General features: G+C 36.6%; 1 protein-coding gene across 9 annotated transcripts in view; it reads left to right on the forward strand.

Annotated features, from left to right (window-relative positions):
- LOC137400011 (MAP/microtubule affinity-regulating kinase 3-like) overlaps window positions 1–21,252 on the forward strand; it is a 61,107-nt gene that overhangs the window by 35,050 nt on the left and 4,805 nt on the right. For 3 of the 9 annotated variants that reach the window (XM_068086301.1, XM_068086304.1, XM_068086305.1), the window contains 11 exons: window positions 1,993–2,093; window positions 3,690–3,809; window positions 4,934–5,033; window positions 7,200–7,315; window positions 7,533–7,544; window positions 10,046–10,256; window positions 14,472–14,626; window positions 18,596–18,706; window positions 19,054–19,274; window positions 20,657–20,789; window positions 21,169–21,236. In XM_068086301.1, the coding sequence (XP_067942402.1) occupies window positions 1,993–2,093; window positions 3,690–3,809; window positions 4,934–5,033; window positions 7,200–7,315; window positions 7,533–7,544; window positions 10,046–10,256; window positions 14,472–14,626; window positions 18,596–18,706; window positions 19,054–19,274; window positions 20,657–20,789; window positions 21,169–21,236 (1,348 nt within the window). The remainder of the gene's footprint in view (window positions 1–1,992; window positions 2,094–3,689; window positions 3,810–4,933; window positions 5,034–7,199; window positions 7,316–7,532; window positions 7,545–10,045; window positions 10,257–14,471; window positions 14,627–18,595; window positions 18,707–19,053; window positions 19,275–20,656; window positions 20,790–21,168; window positions 21,237–21,252) is intronic. The other 6 variants (XM_068086306.1, XM_068086307.1, XM_068086302.1 and 3 more) reach the window with 5 other exon arrangements.

The raw sequence follows: 21,252 nt of genomic DNA on the forward strand, positions 1-21,252 counted from the left end.
CATGATTTAAGAAGTGAAAGTAACTTCAAACACCGTTGAATGAAATTATGTATATGTATATTTGTAGCCTCCGCCTACTCTACTGTTTGTTCTTTTTACTCATAATTAGCAGTAAATAACAAATACTTTCGTCACATATATTACAACAAATTAACAAATATTCATTTTATTAGGCATAAAATTGCATGTATGATATGCATAATACTTTGACATCCATTGTACGCACCTTCTTTGCGAATTTGTCATGTAGAAATGGTAACTGTCTCTCTAGTTTTTTTTTGCGATATAACAAGACTAAGTTTAGTAGCTTTCTCGCTCAACTCTTTGTAGTCGGTGAAGTGTTGTTGCTGGCCCGCCAGTTTTTGAGACGCTGAATCATATTTCTCTTTTCCTTTTCGCCCTTGGTACTGATTGTAATTAGAGTGATGAGTGGTATAGTGATGGTGTATGTTATATTCTTTGATAACAGATATTGTGTTGCTACAGATCACATAATTGGCTTTTTCTGCGTGTTGCTTCACAAAAGATTTGCTTTTTCGTTCTTCATTAAAAATTCGTCATTATCGATGAGCTTTCCTATGCACCGCAGCCATGCCTAACACTCATATAAAACAGAATTTACTCACCATCACATATGAATTTTGATGAGGACTTCCCCTTTTACCTACTTACTAACCTAAATACTGATGACAAGCATCATAATACAGTGCACCCTCGGATACGATTGCCTAGTTATACGATTTTTTGTCATACAAATCTTATTTCACCATATGAATACAGCAAAATTTTCAACCAAGTTCAAACTTGACTGTTGATGTGCTACGTCGAAATTGCGTACGTCGAAATAACAAAGACATCGAAAACAATTTATATGCCTGAAAGAGACTCGACCGATTTCTCTCAGTTCAACATTTCTTGTGTGAAAAATAATAATATTTTCCTTTATAAACCGGCCCCAAAGTTGAAGTTGCAATCCCTTCAAACAGAAGGTCCGTGGTCAGACAACTTCTCTTAACCTGCTAACAAAAATTCACTTCATTACGTATTGAACAACATTTTCGAGAACAGCATCGCTCGGGCTTTCGTGGCGAGTCAGGTTGAAAAAGGTTTTAATGAAATCGGCTAAAAGTTACAATGAAAACGGAGTCAGAAACTGATAGATGATAAAATATTAGTGATAAAAAGTTGAAGTTCAGTAAAAGAATTAAAATAGATACTAAAACTTAGCTTCAAGCGTGTGTTGAGTAAGCTAAATTCATTTGAGTTAAATTCAAAGTTTGTTTTAAATATGTTTGTCTCGGAGGCAAGAACTTACTACGGTGCGTACTGCACATGGCACATTGTCATCTTACATTTTAATGCAGATCGTAACCAATAAATACACTAAATACATTAAAATTACTGTAGGTAATTATAGTTGCTAAGGTTTAATATGTACAGTACTTACATAAAATTTTGATGATTTTTACCAAATGATGCTTGCATTATATAATTACTATGGTTTTTATACAGCTCCATACGATTTTTTCACCATACGATGCCAACCCTGGAACGCATTAAAATCGTACCCTGAGGGTGCGCTGTATGGTGAAACCCCATACAGCGAAACTCCTCCAACTTTATGTACCTCTATCCATGAAAAAGCGCTCATTGCTAATACTGTTAGTGCTTGCATAAAATATTGGTCTCAATATTGACATACATGATACATGTACTCTGTTGGCATCTCGTAAAAGGGATGCTCATTGATCGAGCAGTGCATATTTCGCATAATACAAAAAATTATTAAAAGGTACCCGAGGGCCTTATTAAAGATGGCTGAGGGCCGCATGCGGACCCAGAGTCGTCTGTTGCACAGCACTGACCTATAGGATTTAAAAGTATGACAACTCTTCACTTACGCTTCATAGCATTGCTTGCTAAGGCAATCATCATTACACATGTACATCATTATTTTCTCAAATAAGAATATTCACATGGCTGTACATTTAGGAAAGAAGTATGATGGTCCAGAGGTTGATGTCTGGAGTCTCGGAGTGATATTATATACTTTAGTCAGTGGATCTCTGCCTTTTGACGGACAAAACCTAAAGGTACATTCTACACCACTCATTCGCTTGCTAATAGATCATGCTCGAGAATGCTTGTGAGTTTTCTGTGACCACCACATTATGTGAAATATGGCAGCGTGTAAATAGAAAGTCAACTGTATCTTGCTAGATGGAAATGCTCATTATATTTCCTTGGGATTTCATACCCTAGGACACTTATGTATTCGCGGCATCTAACTTTCGCGTTTTCGCGGTGTAATCCTCTCGCGAAAATTTAATGAGCGAAACTAAACTATCATAACGAACGAGCGAAAACGCGAAGTTAAATAGCTTTGTTCGTTGATATCCACAATAAAATCGTAATATTAGAAATGCAGGCAACTTTCGTCTGTGGTTAGGATAAATGGGAAATTTCTGGTAAACTCATTATAGCTAATACACCGACTGAGCAGCATGGCAAAGCAATATCAGTTTAGTCACCGAATTTGTAACTGATGAGGATGAAAGTCTGGTAGGTGAAGTCGTAAAATTGAAGAATAATTATTGCAGTGATGAATTTTATTACTATCCAAAAACAATATCAACCCTCATCAGGTCCAACCACATTATCTCTTTCACTGCCAATCATGTACAAATTCGTTACCGGCCTAGTGCCAGCCATTTTACCGAAATTGCCGATATTGCTTCATGATATGTATACAGTATTTTTCAAGTTCTACTTTAATTATCTGTATAATCACGAAAATCTAAATTGTCTGTTATGTCATCAACAACTAATTATCTGTTTTATGACTCGCGCTGGGTAGTTAATGAACTCACAGAAAAATGTTCGTTTTTAGATTAGAAATTCTCAAACAAAAGTTTAAAACTGCTTCGTTGTTTTAGGCTGATTTTATAGAGAAATCTTCGGACAACACAGTCAATTTCATAAAACACTTAAAGACCGTGGGTTATGTGGTCAACAAATAATAAAATCAGGTTACCAGACAATTGCTGAGAAAGTCAGAAACTGCGTTTATGTCAGTGACCCCTAGAAAACGCATAAATGCGTTTATGACGGCGTAAGGGTTATACAGTTTTGGTTGTGAAGTTGGTTGTTACCTATCTATTTTCTTCTTCTTGGGATTCGAGTGTGAAAGTCACGGCGGGAGGGACCTAGACGTCATTGATAGTCTAAGAAACAAATGGCAGCAAGCGATCAAATTGAATTGTCGATCTCACCCACACATTTCAACCTGTGATTTACAAATACGAACTATTCCCAAATTGAATTTTTTTCTTATTAGTGAACTGGACCTGAGGAATGTAATGTTTTTTCCACTGCATTTATTTTCACACCACTATATTTTCGCACTCATCAGAGCCGCGAAATTAAGTTGCAGCGAAATTTTACTCTGTGTGCTACTCACGAAACTAAATACTAGCGAAATATAAGTGTCCTAGGGTATATAAGTTGTAATTCCTTTGCACTGCTGACATGTCTCACTCGAGATTTGTGAATTGGTACATGTCGGGAATGGAAATATAAAGTTATGATTTATCACTCTGTGAATTGGTACTTGTCTGACGTGGAAATATTAAAATATGATTTGTCGCTCTGTGAACTGGGCTGAGCTGCATAATTCTTGATGGTTTTAGGAACTACGGGAAAGAGTGTTGAGGGGAAAGTACAGGATTCCATTCTACATGTCAACAGACTGTGAACTTCTTCTAAAGAAGTTTCTTGTGTTAAACCCTGCCAAGCGATACAGCTTAGAGGTAGGTGACGCACTTGCATGAATTTCCTTTCCTTCATCTTTCCACGTAAAGATGCATAGGAAATCTTAATTAATGATCGACTGTTTCATATCTAATCTAGATTTGCATAAATGGAGGTATAAGCAGTTCCACAATTCTCGTGAGTAAAGTAAAACACATTGGCTTACTAGTTTTATTGTAAAGTATTGTAGCGAATCTCAGGGCTTACTTCACCATCGCCATGGTTACAAAATGAAAACAAACATGGCAAAGTCAATTTTCCTTCTGGTAAAACCTGTTATAAACGATTTTAGAATTTTTATGGCAAAAAACTAACCAACTCATTTAAATTAGTTTCACCTTGAGGATAGCAGCTAAAATATCAATCACAGTTGCCGCAAAAAGAATAAGGATGCACTTTCCATTGGATCACACGTTTCAACCAGCGTCTAGTGATCTCATGCTATCATTCATTTGTTATTTTGTGTTGAATAAATTGAATAAACAATATCTGTATGAAATGCACATAAACCAAGGAGGACATATGTTTATAATATGAAATTTTCTAATACCACTATTATTAGTTCTGTTCTCAGAGATTGTGCCAGTCAGTTAATTGAAAAACATGGGTGCTTTCAGATTCCCTTTACAAACTTTACGTAGTTCCAGTTACCTTCTACACGCTACTGCCAGCGGTATGTGACTATGACACATAATTACTCTATCAGTGTTCAATAAAACATGCTAACATACATGAAGGTGTTTGTTATAAGGGAAGTAGCCTCTAACTGTAGCTTAAAATATTTATGAAGATTTTTAGCCATAGCTTTGGCTGATGCATGCACTTATTCACTGTCAACAGTCCTTACTGACTCAGTTACTGTCTACCACAAGCACAGCATAAGCTGTCACTTGTTTATCAAACTGGGAGGGTTGTGTCCCGTTGGAATCAAAACTCTTCACAATGTGTCCAAATCGTGTGCCGTGTAGGAAATACCAAAGGTACCCATGTTAGTCAAGGTGGTGTTGAATAAGGCAGGGCTTTAGCTATCGAAATTATAGTAACTCATCAAATCAAAAAATTTCAATGTTATTGATCAACTCTGTAGAAATTTAGTTGTAATCTTGTGGCCTCTGATTTACAGTCAATAATGAAGGACAAGTGGATGAACTTTGGGTATGAGGAAGATGAATTACGACCGTATATCGAACCAGACACCAACATGAATGATCCTATTCGCATAGGTATTGTTAGTCTTAAAGATGTAGTTGCGTCAAATTTAAGTTGATCTTGAAAGAAAGCATTTTTTTTCTCTATCAGTTGATATGTTGTTTGTTGTGTTACGCGATCGCATTGCCAAGGTATTTGAAGATTAAAACCGAAAAAATCTGATCGCCGTAAAAACGCTCAGGCCACCAAAACGTGCCCAGACTTGCCCAAAATGATGTCACTCGTTTGGCAACCCGACTCTGTCTCCCGTATTCACATCGGGTATTTGCGATAAAAGTCTAGTCTTACGCGGCTCTATTGGCATATATCTTATTTTGTATTTGCTCATGTTGGCTAGAATAAAATTTTAAATCCTGCTGCAGATGCATTATTATGAATGTTTCAAAGGCCTCAAATAACGAAAATTGAAAATTTGTTCTACTCACTTTCTCCAAATGTTGTGTAAACATTTGGGTACCGACTACCAATTCTACCGGTCTACGGTAATTCTGTCAAGTCACTTAATGTAGAACGCGGTCTTTGTATCAGCACAGTTCTGCAGCTACCCATACAAACGATATACAGCCTCCCATAAGCCCCGCCCACATTATGTCGCCTATTACCTATTGCCTACGTACTAGTTTCTTACTAGTAGTATTCTTATTGAATACTAAATAAGTGAAATAAGCAAGCCACCTCTTTGAAAAGAATATAGACAGGGATAGAGTTTTAAGGATGAGAAGTCTGCTGCAAACTGGATTTGAACTCACATTCTCCAGTTCTGCGGGCACCCATATACCATATCCGATTCACTACAATATTCTGCAAATCATTTTTTGCATTATCTTCAACAATATTTTTTATTATATAATTTTCACAAGCAAAAATATTTTCATCTCGGCATAAAGCTTTTATTAAAAATATTCATCAAGTCGTGGCCACTCACATAGTATTAGCTGATACAATAAGACAAATTCATCTACTGCAACAAACTCAAACAAAACATCATGGCTTATCCAGCACGCATTCTAGTCTCGCTTTCTCCTTTATGGCAGTTTCCACACTGACAAAGCTGCTTCGGCTGGTGGGACGACGTAAACATTCTGTAATCAGTAAAACAAGTAAATGTAAACAAAGTAGATGCAATAAATATGTCATTCATAGATATGTCATTCTAAAGCGTATCTATTGACAGCTTCCAAATTGGGAGTTAAATAGATTGCGAGTGTAATTTTAAAAACGAATAAACATTTAATAAAGGCACAAGTACGCCAAGCCAACGATTCGAAGCTTTGGTTCTGGAAATTAAAGATTTGCAATGATCAATCGATTTTACCCACTTCCTACGAGTGAAAATAATTTGTAATCATGACTCTAATTTACCAAAGAAAATTCGAAAAAAATATTATAGCTAGGTAAAACGGCAGATAAGCTATGAAACGATGATTGGAGATAGCAAAGAATTATCATTTTATTAATTAGTATATGTATTTATGACTATAAAAAATATTACATTTACTCAAGTATAGAAGACTCTAAGTTAATTTACCTCCATTCTGTCTTCTTCTGCAGCAAAACGCTGCTGACGCCTGTCAGCTTTGGCCATAGGCTGTCTACTCTAATCTTTTACTAACAGTTGCTCAGATAACTCTGAGTAGCGGTCGCTTGAACTTGAAGCCATTTTAAAACTATGTATAACTTAGTAATTGTTGAAACGTGTTGAATCAGTAACGAGTAATAAGAATGAATTCTCTAATTAAGAGAATCTTCGAGATCACAGACAACGCGTTTTATGAGTGATAACATTTATTACGGCCTATATAAAAATTTCGCACACATGATTGGCTAACGAATCGACCTCATATTTATTGCTCGTGGTTTCGTTTCAGATACCTTGCTTGTGACGTCACGAAATAGGCACCCGCTGGAACGTGAGCTTTTTAAAAGAGGGCCTCATTCAAACGCATATATCTCTGGACAGGGTTGGTCTACAAAGACAAAAATGGCATCAAATTGTAGCTGATGTTTTAGCCTTTTATGGGTCCTAATTTCATTTTTTGACGCAACTACATCTTTAACTCTATTTTTGTGTTTTACCTTGTGGCTATAACTCTCATTTTCATAGCGCGTAGAGTTTATAGGCAGCGAGTGTGTTATCCGCAAAGAATATGTAACAGCTTCCATCTCCTTTGGTTTTATAGAGGCTATGAAAAAGATGGGCTATGACCAAAAAGAGATAGAAGATTCATTGAAGCAGAGCAAATATGATGACATAACAGCTACTTACCTCTTGTTAGGCAGAAAAGCCAACCCTGAGGTAAGAATTGCTTTTTCATTCTCCACCTTACCATTCATTTTATATCATTCTCTATTGACTCTTAAAGGATACTATTTTATTTACAATGTACTTCGTCTTGCCGCAGCTCTTTCTCTTGTTTTTTTGGCACGGTTTTTCGAATCTGCTGCCTAGATCGAGGCTAGAGCCATGTAGCATTAATACATTTCACATTGTCATGTTTCATGTGTTGTTTTAGAGTCGTTATAAGGTTTGTATGACTCGCACTAATCTCACTGTTGTTCAGGACTGGCTAGTCATTCATGCATAAATTACAAATCACCAAATAATAAAAGTCGACCATATACGCTTACACATGGTTTAAAGGGGTGGTCACACGAGAGCCGAAACGAACTAAACGACACAAAACAACGTCAGTGTCAGTTGTAAACTGTTCGGCCGAAACGAACCATTTCGGTCCCGCTCGTAATTTTGTGGCCGAACCCCTGCTCTTATTGGCTGGTTAAAATTATAGGGAGCATGCGTCACATTTTTCCTTATGTGTGTGAACAAAGTTAAAAAAGAAATAGGGTGATCGTTTTATTTCGTTAATTAAACAATATGAAGCAATTTACGACAAGGCTCACCCGGACTACAGATGGCGTTACGATGGCATTTACGATATTTGGTCCTTTATGTCGAATGAAATGAGAGCACAAAATTATATGGAATTCATTTGTAAATAAGTAAAATAATTAAAAGGCGTCATCCATTGCCATATGATAGTATATTGTAAAAGGATTTTGCCGGGCTTTACTTAGGCACAATGTAGCTTGTGATTGTGTTGCATAAATGTAAGCTGTTGCACTTAATAGTTGCATAAATGGAATGCATACAACAGAAATATTTAGCTCAAATACATAAAAACTACCAATGAAACAGTGTCCTGTCTCCATGCGCATGGTATCTAGGAAGTGAAGTGACTTCGGATGCTGTGTGACATGTGGCTTAGCCGAACCGAACCAATACAACCTCTGAACCAAACCTAAGTCGGTTCGGCCATCGTGTGACCATTGCTTAAGCGTATTTTCCTATGGTAATGAGCAGCTCTAAGTGAGCTTACTCCGGTCGCACTAAAATGTTGAATCTATTAGTTTGGGCATGAAGTCTAGCCTTTTCTGCCTCTTAACTGGGTGCTGTCAGTGTTATCTGGTCATGGATAGCTGCTTTTGCTTGTATCTCCTTTTTTCCCTGCCTTGACATATTGCTGCATTCACTGGACTTTCCCTTCCATCTCTATTTTTATCAAGATGTGAATTGAGCAACTTCTATTTTGGAGGTTCTGCTTTTGACCCGTGAGCCTCAAACACTCTTATATAGTTAATGCGTATCTCTTTTTCAATATGTATTTCTTTCTTATTCACCCTCTATGGGTTAAGGCTTCCAGCATCGCTGAATTGCATAGCTGGGTTGAATTCCAGCATAGCTTTGTTTCATTTTATTCATTTTCAAATCCGCGGGTGTTAGTGCATGATTGGTGATTCATTTCAGCATAACCTCTATCAATTGATACAACTACCACTCTTGTCAGTGGTCACTAAAGGAAGTACTGTCTTACATTTTAGTTATTCATTAGACTTACTGGTCATAGTTATAGATAATAGTTACAGCGTTACTTGTACATATCTCAGTTGTTTGTATTAACTGCTAATTTGAGCATACACTTGATTAATATACGAAGTTATCCCAACATTTTTTGAAAATTTGCAGAATAACTCACAGGCATGTTAGTTGTTAATACTGCCAGTGTTTATAGTCATGTGGTGCCTTTTAATCTAGTATTTCAGAAATATTTCACGCCAACAGATCTGTGGTGTTAGCAGACTATTTTATTTATTTATAATATTTTTATTTATATAATTTTATTTATGATTATTGCTTCATTACCATAAAACCTTTATTTGAATGTCATAGCGCTCTATTTTTCAACTCTTCCCTTCGAGTGGCTCTTTATTAGTGGTGACATTCAAATAAAGCGTGGCGTTGTATCTTTTAAACATCGTTAGAATATTGAGAAGATTAGTTTAATCCTTCATGGGCGAATTAAATGTCGCCCATATTTTGCACTATCCTTCAGGTAAAGCAACATTAACCCTTTGGATGCAAAAAATTGGCTAACTTACCTCCAACTTGTCGTAGATCTCTGAATAAATATGCACAGGGAAGTTAATACATGTTTCTACTAGTTGATATATATTGCTTGCAATTAACCTATGATGATCATATAGCCTCATTCGCAATTTGTTAGAGCTTTCAAGTTTTCATTTTTCAAATTTCATTCTAAATTTGAAGACATATTTTGTTTTAGAATTATATTTAGCAAGGTCGCATAAAAGCTCATTGCACTCATCGATATGTTTGTTACAGTTTGCAGCTAGTAATGATATAGCTAGCAATGTAAATGTATATAAATACCTTCCAAAACACTTCAGCTCCCGCTGATCTTCGTTCATGTAATAACAAAGCCTCTCTGTTTTAATTCTAGATGTTCTATATAGCTCTGTAACAAGAGGTCATTAACTTGTGTTTTGTTATAACTGGCACAGTTGATATTGTGGAGCAAAAGTTTCTAGCACTCTCCTCTTGAAGTAGTCATTAGCATACCATATTACAGTGTGCAGCAGCATTTTGTCTCAAATTTCTGTTTCTTTTAGGTCATTCATTTAATGTTTATTCGCTACCCTTTTCTCTATCTTGTCATTCCGCTTACAGATGGACGACCTATCCTCTTCTATGCGTAACATGGGCACCCCATCTGGCACAGGAAATGATGACACGCATAGTAAGCTGAGTCGACCGCAGAGAAGTACGTCCTCGGCTGGCACAACAAGTGTGACAGCTCAGAGGCGGCAGCGTCACTCTGTTACACCACCCACAAGCAATAATACCTCTCATGCACATAGAACTAGTAGTCGTTCTTCTGGTTAGTTACTGACTCATCTCATTTTCTTTGTCAGTGTCATCTACCTGTATTTCAGAAGGACCTGCTCATTGCTGTCACTCACTCTTCATCTGTCAATTACGGTCTTTACTAAGCAAATTAGGGATTCTGCTTACTAAATGCTGTGAGTTGTCTGAAGATGAACTTTACAATATAGAGTTATACGCTCTTGAAAAATGATTACAAGAGGAGACAATTCCTAATCTTATCTACAATTTTATCGTAATACTCATTTGCTTTTATGCAATGCATGTATTTGCATTTTGCTATCCTGCTAGTTGGTTACTAGTCTCTTACTGCTGTTGGTTTTGATATTATTTGCTTTGTTGTTGCTCTTCTCTATGGCTATAAGTTCCTCTAGGCATTTTTGCTCTCAATGAGAATAACTGTGTTAATTTAGCATGTTGCCATCACAATGTTACCATTGCAATGCCCATGTAAGGGATTTAGAAAACCGGTCTTAGGGTAGTTATATCCCTGCTTTAACTAGTCCAGGGGTCGGCAACTTGCGGCTCCGGAGCCGCATGTGCCTCTTTCATCCCCTCGCTATGGCTTCCTCTGATTATGGATTTTCCTCCTTTTTCTACCATATGGCAAATAAGTCATAAAAATCACTAGATTTAATCACGAGTTTTATCACTAGATTTTGTAATATAATTTTTTTTAAATGTAATGGTGATAAATCAAACATTTTCATTTGTCATGCGTCATTGTTTATGTTATACATATATTATTAGTACCTTATCACATGATTGTCACGTGACTTTAATATAAAAATACAGAAAAACTTACTACCGGATTCGCGCGGTGGGCCGGGTCACTACGAGATACCGTCTGATATAATGTCAAGGAACTGGGTTAAACAATTAGAAATCTAGTATGGCTGGCGAGCCACTTAGTTCTGCAATATTGTCAATGACACCACTGACAAACAACAACACTAGTACAGGTAGTACACGTTAGAATAATTTATGCGCCCATAAAACTGCCAAAACTATTTTATTGTTCTTTGCAACAAAGTGTAATTTTGTTTTCTCAGCACTTAAATCATTATACATGCCACACCTTTATGTTTTATGATGTAAACATGGTATAAAATCATTAAAAGCTAAACAAAAAAGTTACATGTAGAATTTATTTGTTTTTTAATTTGAAATATCAAAGGGGTTTGTAGTTCCCACTGCGTCCTTTCCTGCGGAAAACGAATCAAAATGGCTCTTTGAGTGAAAATGATTGCCGGCCCCTGAACTAGTCCCTTTACCCGTGTCTCTTTAACAATTGTTCCAACTCTATTTACTCACCCAGAAGCCAGAACTCATCTGTCCTCTCATTATGGCTATTTAGTTACTAGAACTGTGTGTGTTATACTGTGGGTGTTGGCTGAGGGATTGCTGCCTGGTTACTCTTGTAGGACAGAGTGTCATGATTGCGACTATGTTTGGGATGGATAAATTTTTAAAGCGGTACACTGATTAATGCGGCGCGTCAAATATATAGTCGTACCTCAATGTATAAGTGTCCCAACACGAGAAATTTGAGAGCGGGGGATATTCCGAATAAATTTTTGCCTTGAGATATGAGACAAATTTGAGATACAAGCATAGAAAACGGTTTTCGATGCAGCTGCTAGGTGACCGGGTGTGCAAGAGGCTGCTCCCGGGAGCAACATCGTAAGTGTGTTCTTAGTAAGCGAAATTCATAGCATCGCAAGTGTGTAACGCATTAAGCTCTTATGTTAAGGTATGACTGTACCAGTTATGCGCCGAGGTTAAATTCATTAATGCGATGTACCAATGAAATAATTTTTATAAATTGCTGTTTAACTCATTATTTAGCAATGTTCAAATTAATGGCAGTGGTTCAGTTTTTCAATAGTACATCGTGTCATATTTCTTTATGATAAATATGCCATTCCGAAATGAAACTGGCCGTGGAACACTGAAAATTATATATATAAAAAACAAATTATAAATAGTTAGACTTACGTCCTCATGATTCAAGCTTTTACGTCGGACAATAATAAATGGTGTTCATTAATCATAAAGCCAATACTCCGCTGAATCTTGTGCTATGTATGTTTGCACACAAACCTGTCTGAAAATTGACTGTCAAAATCTATTTGGTATGTAAACATTTGTCCAAAATCCTTTTTTGATGGACCATATCAGTAAATATACATGTTCCATACTTCCACTTCTTCTATTAACTCATCTCAGTTCTATTGGTTTCAGGTAGTAACTTGACAAGTTAGATGTAGCTATTATAGGATAAAACATTTTTGTTGAACCCTTCCATATAAGTCCTTTTGCCACCCGTTCCTTGTTCCCGCTAAATACATGTTAACTATTAGGCCGAAGGGTTGCCTTCCCGCTCTGTCAGTCCCCTATAGCCATGTTCCCATACAAGCTTGTGGTGGTACAGAGTGCCTCTCTGCTGATTGGAGCTGCCATGCTTATATTGCTACATGATTTGCTAACCCCATCTTGTTTGCACAGGCACTACGCATGTGGACAATTGCATGCCATCATCAGCAATAATCTGTCATTCACACAATCGCTCATTTCTTGAATAAAAAAGTTAGGCCAACGTATATATATATACATACATACATACCTATAAATGTATATATATATACATTTACATGTATATGCAATTTATATATTTTATATGTGTAATGTGTGTATATATTATATATATGTATAATGTGTGTGTATATATATTATATATGTATACACACTGCAGTCAAACCTCTGCATGTCATTATAATTTATTTAGTACCTGCTTCATATGTTAAACCTGTTGTACATTGGATAGATATTCCTGTAAGAAGGCAATGTGATTAGTTTAATTCATTCTACAGTTCAAAACTTGGTAATAAATTCTGCAGATATACACACAAAGCAGCAAATGCAATTCATTAACCAGTTGCTAATTTTAACCTTCTGTCTCCTCGCTTCCACTTACAAGAATGCAATGCTTTGAAATGTCATGTTTGCGGATTATTTCAGGTGTTCAATTAGATATTGGCTTAAATTTTGCATCTCATGTTGAAAAATGCATATGTTACTGTGATCAGCAGCATAAGTTTGACTGTATGCTTATGTCACTGCTCCACCAATATACTGAAACATTGAGCTCTCTCTTGTACCCAATCACTGTTCATACTATACTGTTCATACTGTTATATCCTTATAATCCATGTCTTTAGTTCAACATGTCAACGTCAGGAAACAATTTTAGGCGCTCATTAGTAGACTTTTTTCTGCAGTCATCGGCAGCACTTGAGGCTATGAGTAAAGATATGTTTTTGAGGATATTTAATGCCATGTTTTTTTATGAGATACTTTAACGTTTTGGCGGTCAGTATATGTTCTAAAGGTTTATATAGTCTAATAGGTTTTATATTTCGGCTACCAAGAATTCATCACAAATATCTATTGGCATTCACGATTTAGAACTCTTTCTATATTTTGCTACCGAGTTTGCTAAATTGTTAAACAAACAAGTTGTAAAGAACTTCCTCTATCAGCTTGAGGATAATTTCAGAGGTATCTGATCAAGGGATAACATGTGGCTATTTCTTCTTTATAATTTCCTCATCCAATGAATTTAAAAAGTATCTTTTTAGTCAGAAAACCTGCTCAGTTATGTTTCCTAGTTCTGGGTATTTATTTACCATTTTATTAAAAATCAAATTATGATCCTTAATGGGCTTCGACATTTGTCTTTTGAAAAGAAGGGGGTTGTGCTATGTTTATAATGGTTGATTGGTTGATTGGTTGATTTTGGCATTATCTATTTTATAAAAGCAAAAGCTAATAAGGTGTGATTTTAATTTCACATGAATCTTATGGATTCTTATCAATCATATTTTTTGGCTTGTCAGCCACCTTTGCTTATATCTACATTTGTCTTTTAACACAAATTTCAACTTTCATATCGACCTTTGACCTATCGACCTTTGTCTTAGACTTTCTACTGGATTTAAATGGCTAAAGTTGATTTGTAGACTTGCAGCACCCATAATGTACAAACTATTCAATGAGTCCGGGAGATGCCCAAGTGTAGCGGTTTTAGCGGTAACTGCTGGGCAGTGAAGTGGCATGCGCATAATGATGAGTCACATTCTATATGTTAAAATCATATGTCGAACAGTAAACTACAATTTGATCTCGCTGTAACTCAAAGTTATTGTAGCCACGACTACGCAATCCATGCGGGTGCCACCTTCTTCCAATCACCAGTCGTCTACTACTCCGGCGACTCCTGATGGAGATGTTAAAGCTAAATATCAGTCTCCAAATCATGAGAAACCAGCTCATCCCAAAATTGACCCGTGGGACACAAACCAGGTCAGTTGTGTTTCAACTTATTTGCCTCATTGATTTTGTTCAAAATCAGTATATGAATATAATTAATATGGGTGTATCATGTTTTGTGGTCGTAATACATTTGGACACCATTTGTGAATTAATTATCAAACCCTAAGTAGCCTCTTTTAATGGTCATATGTTGGCCATGTCATTCTTGACTGTTCCTTTAACAAAACCCTTGCACCCTACACATAGGTTTGGTGCCTCTTCACCCGCTGTCTCTAGGCTAACTGCCGAATAATGCCTACTCACCATTGGCTATGCACCTTCCACGATACCCATTTGTATTAAACCAATGTGTGCCGACAGAGTGTGGCACATTGCTAGATAGAGCAAACTAGCAGCAAACAAAGGGACTGCATTTGATGATGAATCTTAAATTTGCTTGAAAATTCTCGATTTTATATTTCATCTAATACGTGTGAAGCCTGATCTTCTTACCTATGAAACTAGAGGGCTGCTTCAACCACAGCGATTCTTTGCAATGAAGCAGCCTTATAGTCAACATATTTGGTTCATCGTGTTGCTTCACCTGAAAGTAATGGTTTAGACAGCCCAGTCTGTTTATTCCTTTAAAGATAAGAAAAATGCTGTTAGAGAATCTTAGAGCTAAAATGATTCTTATGAAGAAACCTTCATTAATGTAGGCTCAAATAAATGGCGAGATAGTCGATTATTTGGTTATGTAAAAAGCTTGTAGGCTAATAACTCTTTTTATGTTAGTTTGAACTATTGTCAAGTTTATGTTAATTTCTCCCACCCTTTCCTCCGTGTTATACACAATAGTACAGTAACTATTGAAAATCTGGGGTGCACTGAGCCTCCGAAAAAAGCGGTACGAGATAACGTAGGTTTACTGTATTCATGCTTTAATTAGATTAGCTCATGGTCAATGGTTATATTTGAACCAAAATTAGAATAGTTATAACTAAGGAAGATTATGGAAAGGAAAGCAAAAAACAAGGTTTTGTTATCGTTGTCACGTTTTACTTTTTTAGTTGAGGTTCACGCTAATCAATGACTTTGGATTATGCATTTTATGTGAAAAATTAAAAAATAATGTCTCAAAGGCCTTTAAACATCGGGTTTTAAAAATCTTTCGAAAGTGTTCAAGGCAAATGTTGTTACAATGAGCTTTAGTCTGTCTAGTGAACCCTTCTTTCTGTTTTTATGTAAATAAAATAAAATATTCCTACTAAAATTAATTTTATTTAGCCGGTCAAGATAATGGATAGTGTTTCATGCTTGGAGTGGGTTCGAAGTTGCCCACTACTGATAAATTGGCAACCTACCATTTTAACAATTCAGAGTTGCTTTATAGATCTTTCCAAGATTCCTGATGCATCCCTCAAAGAGTCAACTAGTTGCATTAAAAAGTAGATATTTTATCAGCGTTGTGCGAGCAAGCCGTCCTTGGCATGTTAATGTATGTAGATGCAAAAAGTCAAGCAGAAACCATAGTGAGTCGAAGAAAAAAGTTTTTTAGCCAAGACTCGCGTGGTTGTAAGCTAAATTTTTTTACCTCCATTGGGAGAGCATAGCAGAGTAGTAACGATTCCAGGTACTTTGCTCTTTCCTAGTAAAACTATTTAATTTCTTGTGGCTCATATTGACTAGCCTACAAAGCCTTAAACCAATTAGAATCTTGAGGCAACAGCATCAGATCGCAGTCTGTAAATATACAAAAGGACATGTTCGGCCGTTCAGCTGCCTCTTACCAAACCAGCTTCATTTTTGTCTTACATAAAAGTTCATTGTTGATTTGATGATTGTTGGGGCTGGTTGAGAATGAATATGATGTACGCTTGAATTTGTTGAACGTTTTATATCATGAAATTTCTTTCATAATAAGAAGTGACGTTTTTCAGAAAAACAGCAGAAAATTTTGCATGAAGAGCCTGTCCTAAGTAGAGTTGCTATTGAACGCGCTCCCATTTGACTTATCCCAGACATTAACAACAAACCATCTTTGGCATATGTTTATTATCTGAAATATCACACAGATTTCTATCCCACTTGATTGCCATAAATCTATTAACTATGCTATAAACTGGCCACCAATGAGTTTTATTTGTCAGGTGATAATTGGGAATATAAAACGATAAACAATACAGTGTAATTATAATTATTTAACTCTGACTTCATCTACTAAAATAAAGCAACACTACTCAATATGAATGCGTGAAGTTGTGAGTCATAATTCAGGTCGTAAACTAAGATTTCGGAAGATGCTTAAATTTTGTTTTAATAATTCATTTGATATTGAAATTAAAAAAGCATATATGATATTTCTTTGTCATGAAGTTGTTTTCTAAAAGAAATGAGCTTTAGGTGAAAATTTATGAAAGCAAGGGTTTTTTATCGCTGCATTTGAGTCGAGTAGAATATTTATTGAACAGCTTGCTAGCTGTTAGCCTTCTGTAGTCAGTCACTTGACCATTTGAACTCGTTTATCAGGTTGTACTGTATATAGCCTTCACGTCTTGCTTATCAACAAATTAATAGTTACCACAGTATAGATCGCTATAGAACGAGAAATGTGGTTTGTGTTGCACGATTTTGTTGAGTATTTTGTTTGTTCTATTGATAGCGTCTGGTGAGTGCAGGCTAACGCATTAACCTATTTGCTAAAATATTTTATATACAGAAGTTTTTTAGTTTAAAGCTCTCAGTAGGTTGTGTAACATTGCGGATGGTAGCTCTTTATCCTAGATGTTTGACGTGTAGATCTCTTATGTTTTGCTTGCCATAACAGCTGCGAGTTATTATCTCGAGAGTATAGTCTGCAAAGTACTAACTATGCCCCAGTCTCCTAGCACAAATTTAAGAAGCAGAGATTATTTTTTATTGAGATGAGTGAGTGCAAAAGTACTTTGAAAATGTATTCATTCAACACACAAGACAATGAGATGATTGCAGAGGTTTTGCAGTTTTATCTTTGCAAGCGCAGATTTGCCCTTTGTTCCTTTTAAAAGTACTCCTGTGGTCGAGTGGTTACAGGAAACAGTGTTTTATGTTTTCACTGGTGTCATAACTAATTTCTTTGCAACATCCTTGGTCTGTCCTTTGCTTGACTCTAATTTTGTCCCATGAAGAATTTCCACCAAAAAGTTTAACCTGCTTGGCTGTTTGAACGCATCAGTTTTAGCATTCTACTTAAATTACTTTCAAACTTTGAAATTGTGTATGTAAATATTATATATAATTTCAAATTTCTCAGCCAGTCCATATATATATTTAAATAACAATGCAAATTTTGTAAATTTGTTTAAACATTTTGGAACAAAGGCTTTTCCGATAAATAATGTAATAACAAAATGAAGAGTAGAGTGAGCATAATGTTATTTTGTGTATACAAGGAGAAACATGAGAGTTGCTCTTATAGTATCAAGAGGTAAAAAACTACAAAGCCTGACTTTTTCATGTCCATCTGGGCAGACATGCAGCAGTTTTCTTGGTGTCAACGTAAAATAGCCACAAACACCATTTTCACAAAACCGTTGCGGGTAATTGCCAAAGATCTCATAGTCTTTGAGAAAAGCCTCTTTGGGATATCACCTCAACAGAGTTTTTAGGTTTTACCTCGGTTCCGTGACCTTGGTACCTCCTTTCAACCCGCAATTGCTGTTGATAACAAGGCATTGTCATGCCTATGAAAGCTCGGCAAGCCAACAGCTGATCTTCTAATCTTACCTTGCTTGCATGGCCATTGCTTCTGCTTGTATCATCTGCTTGTATCATCTGTCAATACCTTTTTCGAATCAAGATGTGTTTGTTTGAAACCTTTCAAATATTTGTTGATATGCTTGTCAGTATTAAAGCTCCTTCCACCACTCACACCTTTAGCTCCGTTGAATCTGCACTGTGTGCTGCTCCCACTTGTCAACCACCCGATTTACTAACCCTCTAACGCGCGTCTCACTGTTGTTGTCATGTTGTCTCCTTCAGTCCTCCCACGCAAAGACGCCGAGCTCTGTTGTGAAGAAACAACCACCGCCTTCTGCCTCTCCAGCCTCCACACCCAATAGCACCAACTTCCATCGCCGTAATACTATACAGGTACAGACTGGTAAACTCCTAGGGTGCTGCCTGCCTCGGTCTTATACCCAAACGGCCCCGCCCCCGTCCTGTAGTTGCTTAGGCATAGCTCCATGCAGCCTAGTTACGCAGCACATTTCTTGGTTATTTTTGTTAGTTTAGCTTCAGCAACCATGGCATCTCTAGCTAAGCTTTCCTCCTCGCGCCACCCTCTTTATGCGCCCCTTTATCCGTTTGTGATCTGTCAGTCACTGTCAACTGTTGTCTATCCATTGTTGTCTCTAGAGTATGTGTCTCCTCCATCTATCATACCTTTCTACTGCCTGGGGCAGCATCATGCATTGCCTGACTGAAGCTGTTTCTCCTAGCAGGTGACCAAAAGAACTGACAGAGATTCTGTCACCAATGGAAGTGATGTGAGGCCAGCAACCCAAGGCGCTGCTGGTGATTCATCTGGCCGTGGCAGCATCTCAGCGAGAACTAAAATGCCTCCAATTAATTCTCCATCAAGTACAGGTGGACCAGTAACCATGACCGCTACCAAGTCTGCAACAATTGGAGACATGCCAACAGATGGCACGGAGTCCAGGTCAGCAGTTTAAACTTTCTAAAATATCTCGTCTCTAAACAAAATATTAGGCTGTTCATGCGTATATACGTATACAGTGGAACCTCCAAATAAGGAACTAATTCGTGCTAGAAACCGTTTTGTAAGTAAAAAAATTTCATAATTAGAAACCCACTTGGAAACCCACGTAACCATAGACTTGCCCTAATCCATTTGCAGTCCTTACAAAACTCGGGGTCAACATTTGCATAAATTATAAATACTCATACATCTAATGGTTAAAACCTATAACAAATAAACAACAAATATAAAAAGTGCATATAGAAAAAAAAACAGAAATAACGACTAAAAACTATGAACTGCATGTTTATTTGTTTGCCTATGACATTGGCCGGCGAGGCTTAGTGAAGACTGTCAGGAGTCGAAGGGCAGTTGGTCAAAACAAGCAGGTGCTGTAGTGTTGCTTTGGTTTTGTTTTGTTCAGAATAAATGTTTTTAAGAACGTCAGTAAAAATGTTTACTTATGTCAACACAAACTAAAAAACTATGCCATCATACAAAAAACACAGAACTTGAACAGCTAGAAACTAAAGTTATCCTACTCTGTATGTGATATATGACAACTCCAAATTATACAACGGATGAAAAGATAACACTCGCCGTTTACAACCTTTTGTTAGCAAATGAAACTGAGCGAACCACGTTGTACATCGTATCGTACTCATGGGAAACCAATGGGCCAAGATACGAAACAAAAAGAATTGTCAAATTACAAAAGGCTTTTTGTATGTTGAAACATCTGTCGCGAGTCGAAGCAAAGTTTCTACCAAAAGACATTTCGTAACTCCAAACTTTTGTATGGAGATTTTTTCATAAGGTTTTGCTATATATAAAAAATTTTGTTTAAAAGTTTTGGGTTAAAGTGAGTATACACGGCCAGTATATATATATATATATATATACTGGCTATTTTTAGCGTCCTATTGGTCAATATGTTATTTAGCATATGCACATTTCAACAGGTAATTGTTTTAATAATCGTTATTTTGCAAACAACTTATTTAAATTTGTTAATATTTTATATAATTATTTTATGGTTATATTTATATCATCTCATTATATGTAACATTAAGTTTCTCGAGTCTTTCTTCGTTAAGTACATTAACCCAAAACTTTTAAACAAAATTTTTTACGTTTACAAGGTTTACAGTGTATACAGAAGAACCAGAGAAAAAAAAACATGCACTCACATGTTGCCTTGCTTTTGCAACAGATTTGCAGTTGCGCATAACTCTATAATCGAGTTGGTATACTATACTCGAAGTCGATGGGAGTGTTTATCTTATAAAAGCAAGCGTTAATGGAATAAATGTGTCTGTTTTATGCTCAAGTTCTGTTTTTAGTTCCTTTTCTACGAACAACTCGGGCGCATCTATGAGGACAAATCCAGCAAGGCCTAATCAGCCATTCTCAAGGACCCACAGAGGGCGACAAACATTTGCTGGTGGGAAAGTCAAACAAACACCTGTCTCAGGGGTAAGATGCTACTTATCATTTCTCGTTTGTATTTTAGAGACTTGGTCTTGCCTAATATTGCATGTTAGTCATACTGTTATTTATCCGTTGTGTCTGTTTCTCGTCTTAACCCCTTTTTCTTGATCTTTAGTCTGCTTGGTCGTAGATATTTTGTCAGTAGTCGCCCTGACCGAGAGCCTTCTCTCTTGATGCCCATTTTCTTTTCATTCTCCACAAAGGGAATCCAAATTATATTCATGGCTACAGCAACATTTACAGTCAGTCAGCTAGGTAAACTAATGTTTTTTTTTCGACCATGATGGTCGACTGTCATGATGGCCGACTGTCATGGCTGAATGTCATGGCCGACTGTCATGGCCGATTATCCTTTAATTTATAGGCTGAATCCGCTTCCAATAATGAGCCGTCAAATTTCTTTCAAAAGATTACACGGAAGTTCCGATACAGGTGCGTATAGACTATG

Source organism: Watersipora subatra, chromosome 7, assembly GCF_963576615.1.
Source record: "Watersipora subatra chromosome 7, tzWatSuba1.1, whole genome shotgun sequence".
In the NCBI taxonomy this organism is placed as follows: Eukaryota; Metazoa; Bryozoa; class Gymnolaemata; order Cheilostomatida; family Watersiporidae; genus Watersipora; species Watersipora subatra.